The following is a 17,063-nucleotide window of genomic DNA, read 5'->3' as shown; positions in this document are numbered from 1 at the left end:
TGGCAACAGCTGTGTGAAGATCAACAATGGGTAATATATCGAGTGTGGGAGAGAGTATGAGCATGCAACGTTTAAAGCGTGGAAGTACTGATCTTACTTTGAGTTTGATTCCGTAAAAAGTGACAAAAACATTAGCGTCTGCTGTTCACTGCGTGGGAAGAAAACGTCTTTTTACAGTGAAAAATCCATAACTTCTGAGCAAGCACCGAGTGCGCTACCAGGGAATGGGAAATTGACAGACAAACTCGCAGATTCTTCCACTGACCGCTGCAGCACACCTGCACTAGGGCAAACCTCTGCCTGCCCCACTCCTGCTATACAGGTGAAAATAGAGCAACAGGACCCCCAGTCTTTGATTTTATTTATTTTCTGCTGTGTTTTACTTGCATTTATTTGAAAGACTGAGTGTAAAGACAAAAACCTATTTTATTTTATGTGTGGGAATGTGCAGAAAATAGGTTTAAATGTTAAACAAATTTCTTCCAATCAGAGAATGTTGCATATAATTTAATTTTTGCTTGATGCATAAAGTTAAAAGATTAAAACTAATAAAACAAATTTTAAAAAGAGAATTGCTTTCCATTTGATTACATTTCATATGATGAATTAGGCAGAAAGTAGAATTGGGCTGAAAGATCTATCACTTTATCACCTATTCAAGTTGTAAATCATGTTTTTAAAGTAACTAATTACTTTTGAAAATAAGTAATCAGTAAAGTAACGGGATTACTTTCGGGGGGAAGTAATCAGTAATTAGTTACTGATTACTTTTTTCAAGTAACTTGACCAACACTGATTATAAGCATCAAAATATCAGGTTTCTCATCATGTCTATCAAGAGATCATCTTTACAGAACAGCTTGCAATTGTTTACATTTCAGTGTGTCAAGAGATGTATTCTAAAGACACTTCTTCAGCTGAGAGCCAGAGAGTGGAGACACACATGCTGCAGTTTTTACTTGCAAGGGCAGTCACAGAGCGCTCGCACCCGAGAGTGGGGGCTCAGGGATTCGCGCTCTACCACTGTTCTGGTCTTTATTTATATACAAAGGTAATACAATAGTGAATACGCCTGTTCGTAGACAGAGGAATGTTGATGTGTATGTGTGTGTGTGTGAGATTCTGAAGGAAGCGGCCCCTCTTTTTATTAGGGAGTGAAGATAAGAGTGTTCAGCTCTCCTCTTCCTGGTAGGGAGTGAAACTGCTTGTTCAGCTCTTATTATCGCTGTGGCAAGAAACTTATAAAAGAGAACTGAACAAGTCTTGTAGTGAAAAACAGTCTAAGTCATCAAAAGGTCATCATGCAGTATTCTATCATATGCAAACTTATATCATTAAAAGTTTATACTGACTACTAAGTACAATTTTCTATTGACACAGTGTCACATTTTAGCATCATAACATGGCATGGGTGAGGCTGTAATTTACATGGGACATTATAAAAAGAAGTGATTAAAAATGTTGATCAGTAACCACTGTAGCAAAATATGAAATTATTAATGGCCATAAGTTTCAAAGCACAGTAGGAAGTGTGGAGGCTGTTTTCATGGAATGGATTTTGCACATATGCACCTGCAGGATGTCAGTAGTCTCTCCCATTGCTCTGTTTTGATAGCTGTGTCCTAATTCAGTGTCTGCATCCATTCACGCGTCCTACACAGGCCACGCTTTTCTAGGCTACATCCTTCAAAGGATTCCCTCTGTCTGGGACACAGCTTATGTACCACCCTACTCCCATTCCTCCACCTTAATCCATTTCTAGAGTTCTTCCATTCAGATCAGACCTCTGGGCCAGCATTATTAATATCATAATTTCAGTGCTGTCAGCGTCAAAGCTTTATTGCAAATTTTGACTGAAAGCTGCTGGCAGGGAATGGGCAGTGTGATGGTGAAGGAGCTTCTAATGAACATTATTACATCTTACAGGAGGTCTCCTCTCTTCAGGAACTCACTCTGCAGGAGGGAGAGATATAGGAGAGGTGGAGGAAGATCTCAGCCTGGAAGTCTATTGTCTTGTGTAGTCTGGAAGATGAGTGGATGATGGTGTGGGTGCAGTTTTCTCTGTGGGGTCGGGTGGGCTGTCCCGGGCTCTGTGGGGCCAGGCGGCGCTGCTGAACTGGGCCCCGGTCCGGATGGGCCTGGGCCCCATTTCCCTGGCGGGTTGCAGAGTATGGGGGTGCCTACTGGGGTCAGTGGGGGAGCTGGCCCCAGGGAGGGGTCACTTGCCCCTCCCTTCCTTCCCTCCCCATCTCCAGCTGCCTCCCTCTTCCCGCTCCACCACAATCACCCACACATGCAGGGCCTTGGGGTAAAGGTGTGCCACCAGGGTGCAGGGGAGGCATCCCCCCCTCTGTCCCCAGCTAGCTGCCTGTGCCTCAATTTTATCCCACAACTTAGACATTCACATTACTCACACTCTCATAACACATACATATAGGACCTTGGGGGTGGGCACGATACACGGAATCCAAAAGACCATCAGGGTGTACAACCTCACCCCTGGCATTGTTGCCCACCTCTCAATTTTAAATACACGTATACATTGAGGGCTATCAGGAGGGGCTATGCACTTACCTGCTGCTCTCTGGCAGGTAGGTCCATGCCCTCCTGGGTTTTAAATGCACCTTAGAACACACATACATCAACACTACATATGAGTGGGCGGAGGGAGGTTTGGAGTCTTCACACACCCCCGTTCTCTGCGACCTGCTGGAGAGGGGGGTTTGTGAGGAGGAGCTGGCCGTCCCTGCCTCCCTGCTGCTGCTGAGTCGGGGCAGTCTGCTTCTCTCCACCCAAGGGAAAAGGGTAACACTACCTGGGTCTGGGTGCAGTTCCCCCCTCCAGGGGCAAGGGTACCTAGACCCGGTTCGTAGAGTACGCTTGGGGAGTATGATCGTGTCTCTTTATGTCTGTCTCCACGTTGGTTGAGTGTGGAGTAAGTGCATATGAGAGCATGAAGGTGGGAATGGATGTTTGTATCTGTGTGTGCCTGAATGTCTGTGTCTATATGTCAGGTTGGGTATCAGACGCCACCTCTCTAGGGACATCTCAGGCCCTCCAAGGTATGGAGGCTATCTCCCCCCACCACTCCCCCTGCCAGTGGCAGACGCCCTCAGACATCGGTGCGTTGGTGGTTCTTTGTGTCCGGGGTGCGCATCCAGGTACACACCGGCTCATTCCTTGGTGGCTGCTTGTCAGGGCCTGGAGCTTGGGGTTCGCTCGGGCCACTTCAGGGGTGGGGTGCCCTCAGCCTCTTGGCCTGGGGCTTGGTCACTCAGGCACAGCTGGCTGCCGGCGGAGCTCACGGGCACGTCACTGCAACCCCCCCTGACTTCTGCTCCACGGCTGATGAGTGACCCCTCAGCTGGGGCTCTCCTCAGCTCTTTCTGGGACAGTGGCGCGGCTGCCCCTCTGTTGGTCTTCCTTGGTCTCTTGTGTTCTGAGGGCCTCTGGATGTCTGGAGTTTTGATCTCCTCCATACCTGCTTCATGCCCTGGAGGGCGGGGCTGTGGCTCCCCACACCCTCTAGCAGATCATTACATGAAGGAACCTTTTAAAAACAAGCACGCTCATGCTCACAGGTGTACACACGGGTGCTCACACACACAAACTACACCCTTTTTGGCTCCTACCTCAAAGCACACTGTGCGCTGTCGATCTTACATGCTGCACAATAATGTTTAATATTTAGTATTTACTGTTATATTCCCATAGATCATCGTGATGTTGTTTATTGTGTTGCTCTTTTTTTCCCTTCTGCTTGTTTTCTCTTTTTTCTTTCTCAACAGGTGATCCAGGTGATTGATATTTGTATTTTTTGTCTGCTTATTTTGTTGGTTTTTGTTTTCTGCCCTTTATCCCCGTCCCTCTTCCCCGCTGTTTTTCTTTCCCTCTTTCTCCCCTTTCTATTCTCTAGTCAAGTCTGTCCCGTATTTAGCAAGTGAAAATAAAATAAAATAAACAATAAAAGGTGAAACAAATGGACCATTACGGCAAGGTTGGGATGGTCCATTTGGTAAAGTAAATCCGTTGGGCATCTTTCTTCGCCTTTAGACAATAATTCTGATGGCAAAAGAACCAAACGGAACAGGCAAAAAAACATAAATAAATAAATAAATAACAACGATGTCAACGATGCAACCCACCCCGCGCACTGTCTGTTCAGCCTCCTGCCCTCTGGAAAGAGATACAGAAGTCTCCGCTCCCGCACTACCAGGCTCACCAACAGCTTCATCCACCAGGCTGTGAGACTGCTGAACTCTCTTCCCTCCCGGGTGCCAGCCAGTAGAATCACCAGATTGGCAGAAGTATAGGAAGACAGATTGGACTCTACCCCCCCCCCCCCCACCACCACCACCCACCCCCCCACCCACGCACACTCTCCAACAAGGAAACACTCTCTGACCCAAGAACTGGAAAACATTCCTGACTGGAAACAACTACCTCTGCATTGCAATTGCACACACCTGCTGCTATATATTTTTAGTATTTCTTTTAGCACTATTTATATTATTTATATATTTATTTATATTATTATATTACTATTTATTACCTTATTGTTAGGGCTGTTTTTGTTGTGCATCTGCACCTTATTGTTGTCAATGTCTACGCATGGGACAGTGTGAAACGTAATTTCAATTCCTTTGTATGGCAAGTACATTTGAAGAAATTGACAAATAAAAGTATTCTATTCTATTCTATTCTATTCTATAAATAATGAACATCATTGCTGTCCTTTAATCAGCGGTCCCCAACCCCCAGGCCTCGGACCGGTACCTGTCCGTGAGTCGTTTGGTACCGGGCCGCGAGAGTTGAGGCTCAGGTGTGAAATGTATGGTTTTCAGGGTTTTTATCAGTTTTCAGCGTTATTTTGTTATCGTTTTTATCGTTAACTCGGTTTTCCTGGGTCTTTTCACGTGTGTTATGAATAAATCTTCTTTTTTTTTTTTTGGTACCGGTACTAGTTTTATTTTGTTGCATTTATCCGTGAAAATATTGTCGGGCATAAACCGGTCCGTGGCGCAAAAAAGGTTTAACAAGTCCAACCTCTTCTACAGAAAAGATTCCCCAAATCATGATGCTTCTGAGCTCTTTGCATCAATCAACTTGTTCACAGTTGCAGAAAGAGTCATCCTGCAGCCTTAAGTTCATTTAAAAAAGTTATATCATGATTAACAATAATTGTCAGATTATGAAATATGCTGGAGCTGCACCCCTCTTATTCACGTTTGGATCATTTTAAACTAGAAGAAGTGAAATGTGGGAAAATTTAAGCAGTGCTCTAATAATGGTTGAATATGAAAATCTAATCACCTGTCTTTTGCGGTCTTGTTATAGTCTCTGGGTGGCCACTTGTGGAACAGTCTCAGTTATAGCACAACTTTCCTGCCAGGGAGTAAAAGAGTCTGGCTTCTTTATATGGGTGTTTGCATTTATGCTTATATAAAGTCATACTTTTTTTCTTCAGCTGGTTAAAATTCAGAGTAATATAAAATGCAAAAGGCTTGGATAAAGTACTTTAAAAAATCATTCAAAGTTAGGTTAAACACACCTAAAGCAATGTGAAACGACTACCGAAAGATCCAAATGTCTTTGTGTGTGGCACTGGCTGGGCACGTGTATGAAAGATTCATTGAGTTATTCATTCATTCCATCCACCCATTCATTCTCATCCGTTTATTTATTCGTTGTTTTTTAGGGTGACTTTTATTCTGAAGGCGGCCCTTTCAAAATTCTTATTTTGAAATCCGAGAGCGACCTCCCCCCGGAAGTACCCTGCATCATCTGTCCATCCTCCGGGCTGTCAGATGAAGGTTTCAGTTAATCAGTTTGAGAAAAAGATTCTTCGCCGGGTAGGTATGTAGATATCAGAAAGAACAAAACATCGTGAACATGCAAATCCTGACTCCTCATGTTTACTGGGCTCAGCGGCACGGAGAGATTTACCTCCGAGTGGAACTGAGCGATGTCAAGGTAGGACAGTCCCCAACATCCGCCTGACAGCTTTCAGCTCATTGACTCCATATATAATGTTTCAACCTCCACTCCGACGGGCTCGCCGTTTAAATTTGCTTTTATTTTCTTGCTGGTCTGGGTGTTGCTGTTACTTAACGGGAGCTTTCTTCGCTGTGGCTGTACTACAGCGGACTTTGTCGCGGTCACAGCTAGCCAGCCTGGCTGTTAGCTGATGCCGTAGCTACCGTCACAGTTGTAAAATGGATTTATTGACTGATAATACTTACTTCAGCTGGCATGACAAAGCAGACAACCAGAAGAATTCATACACGCTTCTCCTGTGTTCAGAAAAAAAAGCGCATAATTATTTTTTAAGCAAGATTAATACTTCTCGAGGTCAAGGTCCTTCAGCACTAATGGGGTCTAAAATGTAAGGAAGTTTTCTGTAAAGAAGGTAAATGCATTAGTGATAACTGAGTGAAATGACTCCAGAGTGACAGTTGAATTTGGTGTTTTAGAGTTACTTCCTTGTTTTGTAGCTTCTCTCTTTGCAGTTTTCCACCTCTAATGTTTGCTTAAACAAAGCCGAGTTTCAGAGAACTAATATTTCTTTGTTACCGATTATGGCTGTGAATGATAAGGAAATAATAATAATGATATCTATTTGAATTCCCCTCACCTACAAAGTAAGATTTCATTGGACAGTCTAAAACACAAAAATTATTCAGTTTCTCTACAAATATGACCAAAAGACACCTTAAAATCACTAAACCACACTAAGTTGTGAAAATGTTATTTTCTGTACATCCCACCGTGTTTCAATCTCTAACAAATTCTTTAGCAAAAGCATCAAAGGAAAGCTTCTTTTTCTTTTCTTTTTCTTTTGTAGAACTTTGTTGTCTATTAAAAGAATATGAAACCATCCACTGTACTCAGAGATATCAAAAATAGATCACGTCAGCTAAAGTTTGACTTCCTTGTTTTTGTAGATGTGCTTCACTTATTATGTCAGCCGCATGGCCGTGCCATTTGCTATAAGCTTGGCAATGCAAAAATTACTTACAAAGCAACTTTCAGCAGCACTGCAGTTCACAGTGCTCCTCCTAAGAATCAGACATTATAACAAAATGTGAATAAACTATATAAGTAAAGTTAAAAGATGCCAATCAGATAAAAGGTTTTAAACCAGGCTTTTAAAAGAACTTAAAGCTTTCTTGTAGTTTGTTTCTTGGAAGTCGTATAACAACTGATAAGATGCTTTTCTATCTATTTTTGACTGTAGCGGCCCATCTGAGAGGATGACATCACTGATACCTTTATTTGGTTCATCATTTGCTTACAGCTCCCTATATTTTAATTATTTGCTGAATAACTTTAGTGTGTGTCCAGTGTAAACACGTGTGTCTAAACAAGGATCCAGTCTAATGGGCTGAGTTTATAACAGTAGCTTCTTCGACTTCATCCTCCATCTGCTGCACAAATGTCTTATAAAAGATGCATGATGTTTAATGGTTGTTCTGGATCTTGTTTCGGCTCTTAGGATGAAGGGAAATGAATGAAGGGAAACTCAAACAGTCTCAGAGAACACCACCTGTCCTACACACACGAGTATAAGCAACTCAGAATAACTGCTGTAAAACTCAATAGTACAACATTACCACCTCTAAAGTGGCCGTAAACTTGAATCAACAACTTTGCACCACTTTCAACAAAAACATATTGCAACATAGTTTTGTGTATAGTATTGTACTGCTATGTTTAGCTCTTCATCATAACCTGATCTGACTGTATTGTGAAAGTCTGATGTTGCTCGTCCTTAAAACAAACCTGTAGTTTGAATATTTGATCTTCAGTAAGAGTCAGTGGAGGTAGAAAAGTCTGGTCTTTTCCAGGGCTGAAGGAAAATGCAGAAAAATGCAGAAATAATGTTAGCCAAGCAAATTGACTCGGCAGAAAAAGCACCCAACACTGGATATACTTAGCTTGACCAAGCTACCTCCCGTGCAGTTTGTGGTGACTAAATGGTTACCCAGAGATTGAATGTGTTGCACACTGACAATCACTTTTGGTCGCAAGGTAATTGACAGGAGGCAACCTTTCTGAAAAGACTTGCAGCCTGACTAGGACTAACTCAAGTCACTCTCAGGCTACGTTCACACTGCAGGTGAAAGCGCATCAAATCCGATTTTTGTTTTTTACCCTATGAGACCCATATCCGATCATGGTGTGACAGTGTGAACGGCACAAATCCGATATTTTCAAATCCGATCTGGGTCACTTTTGTATGTGGTACTGAATCCGATACATATCCGATGTTTCAGAAAGCGACTGCTGTATGAACGGTCAAGTCGCATTAAATCTGTCTTTTACGTCACTGACACAAGACACATGCCAATTATCAGCGCCGGAGAAGCGCCCGATAAGACATCGCGAAAGCTTCCTGGCCATCCAGTGAAACTGCTGGGAAGACAACGTTGGAGAAACGTTAACATTTTATTTGTACTGCATAATCTGCAGATTCTGACAGAAATCTGCAACTATCCTTTGAAGCACCGCTCCTCTCTAAAACAGCAATAAGGATAATTATTAGGTTATTTACATTATTATGTAAATAACAAAATAACTTAAAGCAAAAATTGGGAAACGTGAAGTCCGAAGTCTTTATATTAACGGTCATCAGTCAAACAATATTGTTTGCTCTGGGTCTAAACAGAGCGCATTGTGTGTGACATCTTCTTTTGCGCATGCGGGCCGCTTTGAGCGTTCACACTAGAGCGTGTTTGCTGTCGCATTTTATTTGTAGTGTGAACGAGCAGACAAAAAAATCGGATTTGATCAAAAAATCGGAATTAAGCATTAAGACCTGCAGTGTGAACGTAGCCTCAGATCGATCGTCAAAGGTTTGCAAACATTTATTTGGCCGATTTGTAAATGCAGATCAACTGCCAGCATGTTTTCGTCAGTCTGAATGAGTCAACAGATATGTGGTTTTCACTGATCTATCACATTTAATTTCTGAAACAGACTGCGTGTATTTACCATCTGGACCCCATTAAATCACACACTAACATCAGACTGACTCCATCTAATGGAAACATTTATGGAATGTTTTAGTGACAAGAACTGAAAACAGATATTGACAAAGTTTTAACTTTGAGGACATCATTTGAAGTTGGAAAAAAATGATGACGTTAATGTTTTGCAATACTTTTGCATCACAGAATGTTAAAAATTACAATAATATCGTAGTGTGAGCGAAGTATTTGAAGTATTGTTATAAATTTGTGTTGTGGGCTATATGAGGATTCTTTTTTCTTTCAACAGAGAATATCACCGTACCTAATGTATCATTTCTACCTCAATGGTTTGTCCACTTTCGGGTTGTGATGGCGGCTTTTGTGTTTTTCAGAATGTCAATATCAACCTGCAAGAACACAACACACTTCAGTTCAGAGGTTGGTACTTCATTTTTGTGCATTTAAGAACAAGAAAATGAAGATTAAATAAGAATGAACTACAGAATGATGCATAACCACAATATACTTAGACAGTTTTGTCTTTTTGTCTTAATGCTTTAGCATTTTTTTAGTGAAAGGTTCTCTACAAATAAAATTTGTACTCACTTTGCTTACTTTACTGTTTAAAAAAACCTTGTACCACAGCACAGGGTCATGGAGCTAAGGGAGATAATGAATACGAGTTCAAGTTGGAGTTCCTGGAACCTGTTAGACCCGAGGTACTGCTGTCTCATTTTTGAAAGTTTTCAAGAATTGATTGGGGTGTTTTTTCCTGCTAAGGTTATGACATTGTGCTAATAATGTTCCTGTCATTCTCCAGTTTTAGTGTGAGTGAATTTGACATGGACACTAACTGAAAAACTGACTTAATTTCCAACAAATAGCTGTAGGTTTTATTTCAACACACACACAGGTTAAACAAAATGTCATGTTATTTAGGCTCGATTTAATACTCTGTTTCCAGATCAAGCACAAATCCACTGAGCGTCAGGTTGACATCAAAATCAAGAAGAAGGAGGAGCGCTGGTGGGACCGGCTGACGCTGCAGGAGAAAAAGCCTCTGTTTCTGGCCCCAGACTTCGACCGATGGCTGGATGAGTCGGACGCTGAGATGGAGCTTCAGGCTAAGGCAAAACGACAATGATTCCACTCACCCTGAGGACTGAGAGTAAAATGTGTACCACAGAAAAGACTTTTGGTTGCTAACATGAACACTGTGTCTGATGGGAAGTCAAAGGACTAGAAAATGTAGTCTTTGTAGTTGCAAACAGGTTTTGGGGATTAAAATATTTTTGTTTGGGGGACATTTTACATTTTATGGCAGGTCCTTTTCAAAGTTAGGCATGCAAGAGCCAACTCACATAATATTACATAACTTATTGTGATCTGGCAAGGTTCAGCTTTGCACATGTGTAATTTGAACGTAAACTTCATGTCAATGCTCCTTCCTACTTGGCTATTAAGACTGCTGAAAGACTAAATCAGTTGTTCTGGACATGCTGCTAAAATTTAATATGATTATCCAGTGAAATGTGTTTATCTGTAAAAGTGTTTTATAATTAAGGGAGTCGTGTTTTGAACTCTCTGGGACATTCACACCATCAACATGTACTACAGCTATCAATTACAGAGCCACAATAACTTTTTGCATTCCCAATAAAAAATAAATAAATTTCTTTTCAACGTACTAAATTCATCACCTAGCTGCTTTGGAACTGATGAGAAATGTGACTAATTGTAATTCATTTGTTGTTCTTTTAGGAGGAGAAGCTAAACAAGATAAGTGTGGAGTCAAGAGTTCGTAATGACCGTGAGTTTCACAGAGTTCTTCACCTTCAAACAACCTGAAACTCAGATATCCTATATCACCTGTGTTTGCTGTCCTTTAGATTAAATTCTGCAGATTAGTTGATTTTAGTCATTTTCTCTCTTGTTTCCACAGCATACCTGGGTCTGAAGAAAAGCTACTTGTTCATGTACAACCTCGTGCAGTTCCTGGGATACTCCTGGGTCTTTGTCAACATGACTGTCCGCCTCTTCATTCTTGGTCAAGGTTTGTAAAGAGAAAACAAATGTCTTGAAGCATGGAAAGGCAGGCATTTTTTTGGAAATGCCTTTTTGGGGTCGTTATTCAAAAAAGTAATGTATTACACACTTTTCTTAAAAGTAATGCAGTACTTTACTTAATTACTCCCAAGGGGGAAAACTAATTTGTTTTACTACTCATTTTATTATTTTCCTGTTTCTCTATAAAATGACTTTAAACACATTGTCTCATCATTACAATTTAACAATATAAGCCTATAGGCTACAGTCCCATGCACCAACACAAATCCCTATCCTAATCAGGACACACAGGATCTTTCACTTAGTATTTAGGTATGAACACAAAGCAAAGATGAAAACCATCGCAAAGAGACTTTAAATCGATCGCCATGGTGATTCTACTGTAGAACAATGAACAGGTAGAAACAAAGCCTGGCTGCTCATCGGTTTGTTACCTGTTGAAGTTTAGGGTCTGGCTGCCGGGCTGGTGTGAGCATTCACTCAGTTTTTACCCTGGGTTCTTGGCTAGCTTAGCATTAGCATGCTGTCTGTGCAAGTGCTTACAAAGAGCCAAAGTTGTGCTACCAGCATAATGCTGTTGTTTCTGTCCTGCATGCAATTTGCACTTTAGCATCGCGCTCTGGTCTTTTTGTGTATAGAATAGAATAGAATATAAATAAAATGCCTATATCCATGCTGTAGACTGTGCCACTATTTTCCTTCTCTGACACAGGTACCAAAATCAGTTGATTTCAGCAAGTGCAAACAATAAGTGTGACCCATAGACAAAGGCAAAACGGACTATTTTAAGGGAATTTTAAGGAATTTAATTACTCTTGATACCAATCCCTAGTATGTGTGTGTATATATATATATATATATATATATATATATTAGGGGTGCAACGATACACAAAATTCACGGTTCGGTTCGATACTTTGGTGTCACGGTTCGATATTTTTTCGATACAAAAAATGTTCATGCCTTTTTAATTTGTCATTTATTAAAATTATAAATATATATTTTAACTCAAAAGTACAGTTTTTAAATTTAACCCTAACCCTTGTGCGTGTTTTTTATTTTGACAGCGAATGCGCACCTGCGGACCACTTATGTGCAGCCCTGGTTATTTAGCTCGTCATATTGCAGCCACAGAAATTATTTTGTCCATGAAACCATAAAGCTGCACTTTCTTTTTGCCTTATAGTCTGATTTGTCATAACTTCTCCGTTTTGTGGTAAGCTTTTATTTGGCTGTCACTTCTTCACCCTGACCTGTCTTATTTGGCTCAGCAGAACTAAAATATATATCTGTCTGTGAAGGTTCTCAGTCATCCAGGTCATCGTAGTCAAATATATATCCTGCTGCTTTTACACACACTCACATAAGCTCAGCGATTCTCTGCGCGATCAACCTCTCACATGTTTAAGCTTGCTGCGGGAGATTTCACTTGTCATGTTTGCATAGTAAGCTAACAATTAATAAGACGATGTCAGAGGAATTGGTGCACAAATTATCATCACTCACAGATCAGTGCTGTCGCTCTCTATACACAGTTCGCGCGATTGCAAAGTGAAAGCAAAAAAACAAGCGCAAATTCAAACGCGATTGCAATATGTCACATATTGACAGTGGCTCACCGATGCCAATGACATAATTACCCAGCTACATTTCTGAAAGAATGCAAAAGCATTGACATATATTTTTCCTTCCTACAAAAGCCCGACGGGCAGGGAAGAGATAGATTTTGGTAGCCCGACTGAAAAAAATCGCTAGCCCCGGGACGTCGGGCTAGCGATATTGCGAGCCCTGTATCTTATTGAGGAATCACTCATCTTTGGAAAAGAGAGTTTATTACAGAGAAATGTCTCTTTCCAAAATAAAAGCTATACTATCCGCTTCTTCTGGGCTATATTCTCAGCAGCATATTAAACAGCTGTCTAAATGACTCGGCTAAAGTTAGTAGCATGCTTGCTTGTTTTTTTTCTGCTTCCACTTGTCTTTGCACTAGGATGATGTCGGCGTAAATGTGCAGTCATATTCGTTGTGTTCCCACTAGTGCTTTCAGGTTAATCTCGTTGAAATGACCTTAACGCCACAACACGGCAAATCTCCGTTAACGAGCTACCGCCGATCGACGGAAATCTTAGAGAAATCTTAATGGGCCTTCTGAGGTCGGGTTTGGTAAAGCGCAGCCAGATCATGCCAGCGATGGGCGTGTATATATATGTATATGTGTGTGTATATATATGTATATGTGTGTGTATATGTGTGTATGTGTATATGTGTATATATATATGTGTATATATATATATATATATATATATATATATATATATATATATATATATATATATATATATATATATATATATATATATATATATGTATGTATATACAGTGGGGCAAAAAAGTATTTAGTCAGCCACCGATTGTGCAAGTTCCCCCACTTAAAATGATGACAGAGGTCAGTAATTTGCACCAGAGGTACACTTCAACTGTGAGAGACAGAATGTGAAAGAAAAATCCATGAATCCACATGGTAGGATTTGTAAAGAATTTATTCGTAAATTAGGGTGGAAAATAAGTATTTGGTCAATAACAAAAATACAACTCAATACTTTGTAACATAGCCTTTGTTGGCAATAACAGAGGTCAAACGTTTACTATAGGTCTTTACCAGGTTTGCACACACAGTAGCTGGTATTTTGGCCCATTCCTCCATGCAGATCTTCTCGAGAGCAGTGATGTTTTGGGGCCTTCGCCGAGCAACACGGACTTTCAACTCCCGCCACAGATTTTCTATGGGGTTGAGGTCTGGAGACTGGCTAGGCCACTCCAGGACTTTCAAATGCTTCTTACGGAGCCACTCCTTTGTTGCCCGGGCGGTGTGTTTTGGATCATTGTCATGTTGGAAGACCCAGCCTCGTCTCATCTTCAAAGTTCTCACTGATGGAAGGAGGTTTTGGCTCAAAATCTCACGATACATGGTCCCATTCATTCTGTCCTTAACACAGATCAGTCGTCCTGTCCCCTTGGCAGAAAAACAGCCCCATAGCATGATGTTTCCACCCCCATGCTTCACAGTAGGTATGGTGTTCTTGGGATGCAACTCAGTATTCTTCTTCCTCCAAACACGACGAGTTGAGTTTATACCAAAAAGTTCTACTTTGGTTTCATCTGACCACATGACATTCTCCCAATCCTCTGCTGTATCATCCATGTGCTCTCTGGCAAACTTCAGACGGGCCTGGACATGCACTGGCTTCAGCAGCGGAACACGTCTGGCACTGCGGGATTTGATTCCCTGCCGTTGTAGTGTGTTACTGATGGTGACCTTTGTTACTTTGGTCCCAGCTCTCTGCAGGTCATTCACCATGTCCCCCCGTGTGGTTCTGGGATCTTTGCTCACCGTTCTCATGATCATTTTGACCCCACGGGATGAGATCTTGCGTGGAGCCCCAGATCGAGGGAGATTATCAGTGGTCTTGTATGTCTTCCATTTTCTGATGATTGCTCCCACAGTTGATTTTTTTCACACCAAGCTGCTTGCCTATTGTAGATTCACTCTTCCCAGTCTGGTGCAGGTCTACAATACTTTTCCTGGTGTCCTTCGAAAGCTCTTTGGTCTTGGCCATGGCGGAGTTTGGAGTCTGACTGTTTGAGGCTGTGGACAGGTGTCTTTTATACAGATGAGTTCAAACAGGTGCCATTCATACAGGTAACGAGTGGGGGACAGAAAAGCTTCTTACAGAAGACGTTACAGGTCTGTGAGAGCCAGAGATTTTCCTTGTTTGAGGTGACCAAATACTTATTTTCCACCCTAATTTACGAATAAATTCTTTACAAATCCTACCATGTGAATTCATGGATTTTTCTTTCACATTCTGTCTCTCACAGTTGAAGTGTACCTCTGGTGCAAATTACTGACTTCTGTCATCATTTTAAGTGGGGGAACTTGCACAATCGGTGGCTGACTAAATACTTTTTTGCCCCACTGTATGTTATAATGGTTAGTTAGTGAGCGATGCCAGATGTTTACTACCATTGTATTATCACAGAGTACACATTCAATCCAGTTAGTCTGTCTCTGCCATGTTTGTCTAGCCAAAGTGCTGAACTTCAAACCATCTCATTCATCTTGAGGTTCTTTTGTGGATTAATTTAACCTTAAATACGCCAGAAGAGCCAACAGCTCTTCTTCACCTCTTAGAAACGTTGGACCTTTTGGCCTGCAGCATAATACACTGCTCAAAAAGTGAAGTGAGCACTCAGTATTGTCAATGGAAAATTGTATTTAGTAGTCAGTATAATCTTTTAGTGATATAAGTTTGCATATGGTAGAATACTGCATGTAGTTATTTGTATTAGGAAATATTCAACCATGTATACTTAGAGGCATATAATCAATTGTGTAGTGACAGGATGTGTGATCTCTAGCAGGCTACAAAAGGCTTGATGTGCACACCCACATCCTGGGAGCATGAGAGAGGTCGTACCTTGTCTTATTGTTTTACGGTAGGATTAACGTAGCTATATCTGTTTTAGTCTAAGTGCTTTTTGGTTTGATGAACTGCTGGACTTCGAGACCAGCAGGTTTAGGGAAGTCTTTATGGGGTCACACTCTGACCCCCCCCCCCCCCCCCCCCCACACACACACACACACACACACACACACACACACAAGCACCCACTGAAGTATAAATAAAGACCGGGGCAGTTTCTTAGCACGAGTCTCAGTCTGGAGGCTGCCCTTGCTAGCAAGAAGTTCTGTGTGTTTCTCTTCTCTGAGTCTTTACTGAAGAAGTGTTTTATAACATTTTCCTTAACAAGTATAATATGAAGTCAGTTAAACTTCTGGGATATCAGTTAGGTATTGTAAACCATTCAAGCCGCATGGTACTGGGCTGTGAGCACTGAAGGACATTAGGTCCTCAGGCCTCCCGCATGAAGTCTATTTCTGATTGTTTGGTCAGAAACATTCGCACCAGTGGCCTGCAGAAGCTAGACTTCCCCACCCAGCTCTTTTTATGTAACACTCCATCTCCTGTTATGTCTTCCATACTCTTGAGACTGTGCTGTAGACCAACCTCTACACTGCACCTGCTGTCACTTTCATTTACACCAAACCAGGTGAAATAGTTTATGGTGACTGTGTGCGTGTGTGCATGTGTTTGTGTGTAAACTGAAAAGAAACAAACACAATCGACAGGAAAATAAAACAGACAGGGGGTCCAGAGACTGCAGGGAGAGAGGTCTGTGGTTTTGTTTGTGAGGAGCTATTCACAGATAAGCTCATTTGAATTGAAACAGGAACACAACTACACAGCAAGGATTTGTTTTGCAAATGATCATGGTTATGGATAGTGGCTCGGGCAGCGTGCTCGCTTAATCATGTCCTGTTTTTGTTTCTCTCTCGCCCCACACAGACTCGTTCTATGATACCTTCCACACCACAGCTGATATCATGTATTTCTGTCAGATGATGGCCGTGCTCGAGGTCATTAATCCTTTGTTGGGTCTGGTTAAAACTGGAGCTTTTCCCGCTATGATACAGGTAACATCCAGCGACACATTTTGCCGCCTGTTAGTGTTTTATTTATTTTTTATTCATCTTAACTACAAAATTGAAAGCTCATGCACATGTGGACAACATTATTGAAAATGGCAGGTAGTCAGTATTCACACGCATCACATGTGCAATTTATTTTACCTAGAGAGTCTCATGGCACCACAGAATGATTTATTTATTTAATAATTTATCATATACCTTAAAGTAAAATAGTAAAACTAAAGAGCTCTAACACAGAGCTCCAGTCTGCAGGCCTGTGCTTTTATGACAGTCAGCTTTATCTGGCCTTTAATTGTGCCTGCAGGTTGCGGGGAGGAATGTTATTTTGTTCGTCGTCTTTGGCAGCCTCGACGAGATGCAGAACAAGCCCGTTGTCTTCTTCGTCTTCTACCTGTGGAGCACCATCGAGATCTTCAGGTTAGCTCAAATAGCCTTCCTCCTCTCTCCTGTTGAGGATATGTCGCTCGTTCTAA

At 41.5% G+C, this 17,063-nt stretch overlaps 1 protein-coding gene across 2 annotated transcripts in view; it reads left to right on the top strand.

Annotated features, from left to right (window-relative positions):
• The first annotated feature begins 5,759 nt into the window (after window positions 1–5,759).
• Window positions 5,760–17,063, top strand: part of LOC146719169 (very-long-chain (3R)-3-hydroxyacyl-CoA dehydratase-like) — a 16,391-nt gene continuing 5,087 nt past the window's right edge. The window contains exons 1-9 of one of the 2 annotated variants that reach the window (XM_085461036.1): window positions 5,760–5,852; window positions 5,929–5,973; window positions 9,365–9,410; window positions 9,618–9,691; window positions 9,937–10,101; window positions 10,734–10,782; window positions 10,915–11,025; window positions 16,448–16,575; window positions 16,895–17,007. In XM_085461036.1, the coding sequence (XP_085317162.1) occupies window positions 5,808–5,852; window positions 5,929–5,973; window positions 9,365–9,410; window positions 9,618–9,691; window positions 9,937–10,101; window positions 10,734–10,782; window positions 10,915–11,025; window positions 16,448–16,575; window positions 16,895–17,007 (776 nt within the window). In that variant the 5' untranslated portion in view covers window positions 5,760–5,807. The remainder of the gene's footprint in view (window positions 5,853–5,928; window positions 5,974–9,364; window positions 9,411–9,617; window positions 9,692–9,936; window positions 10,102–10,733; window positions 10,783–10,914; window positions 11,026–16,447; window positions 16,576–16,894; window positions 17,008–17,063) is intronic. The other variant, XM_085461039.1, reaches the window with a different exon arrangement.

This window comes from Copadichromis virginalis, linkage group LG1 (assembly GCF_057382275.1).
Source record: "Copadichromis virginalis isolate Kocher_CV1m ecotype Utaka linkage group LG1, C_Virginalis_male_GT1.1, whole genome shotgun sequence".
Taxonomy (NCBI): Eukaryota; Metazoa; Chordata; class Actinopteri; order Cichliformes; family Cichlidae; genus Copadichromis; species Copadichromis virginalis.
The sequence above is the reverse complement of the archived record's forward strand: the minus strand, read 5'-3'. Positions and strand labels throughout refer to the sequence as shown.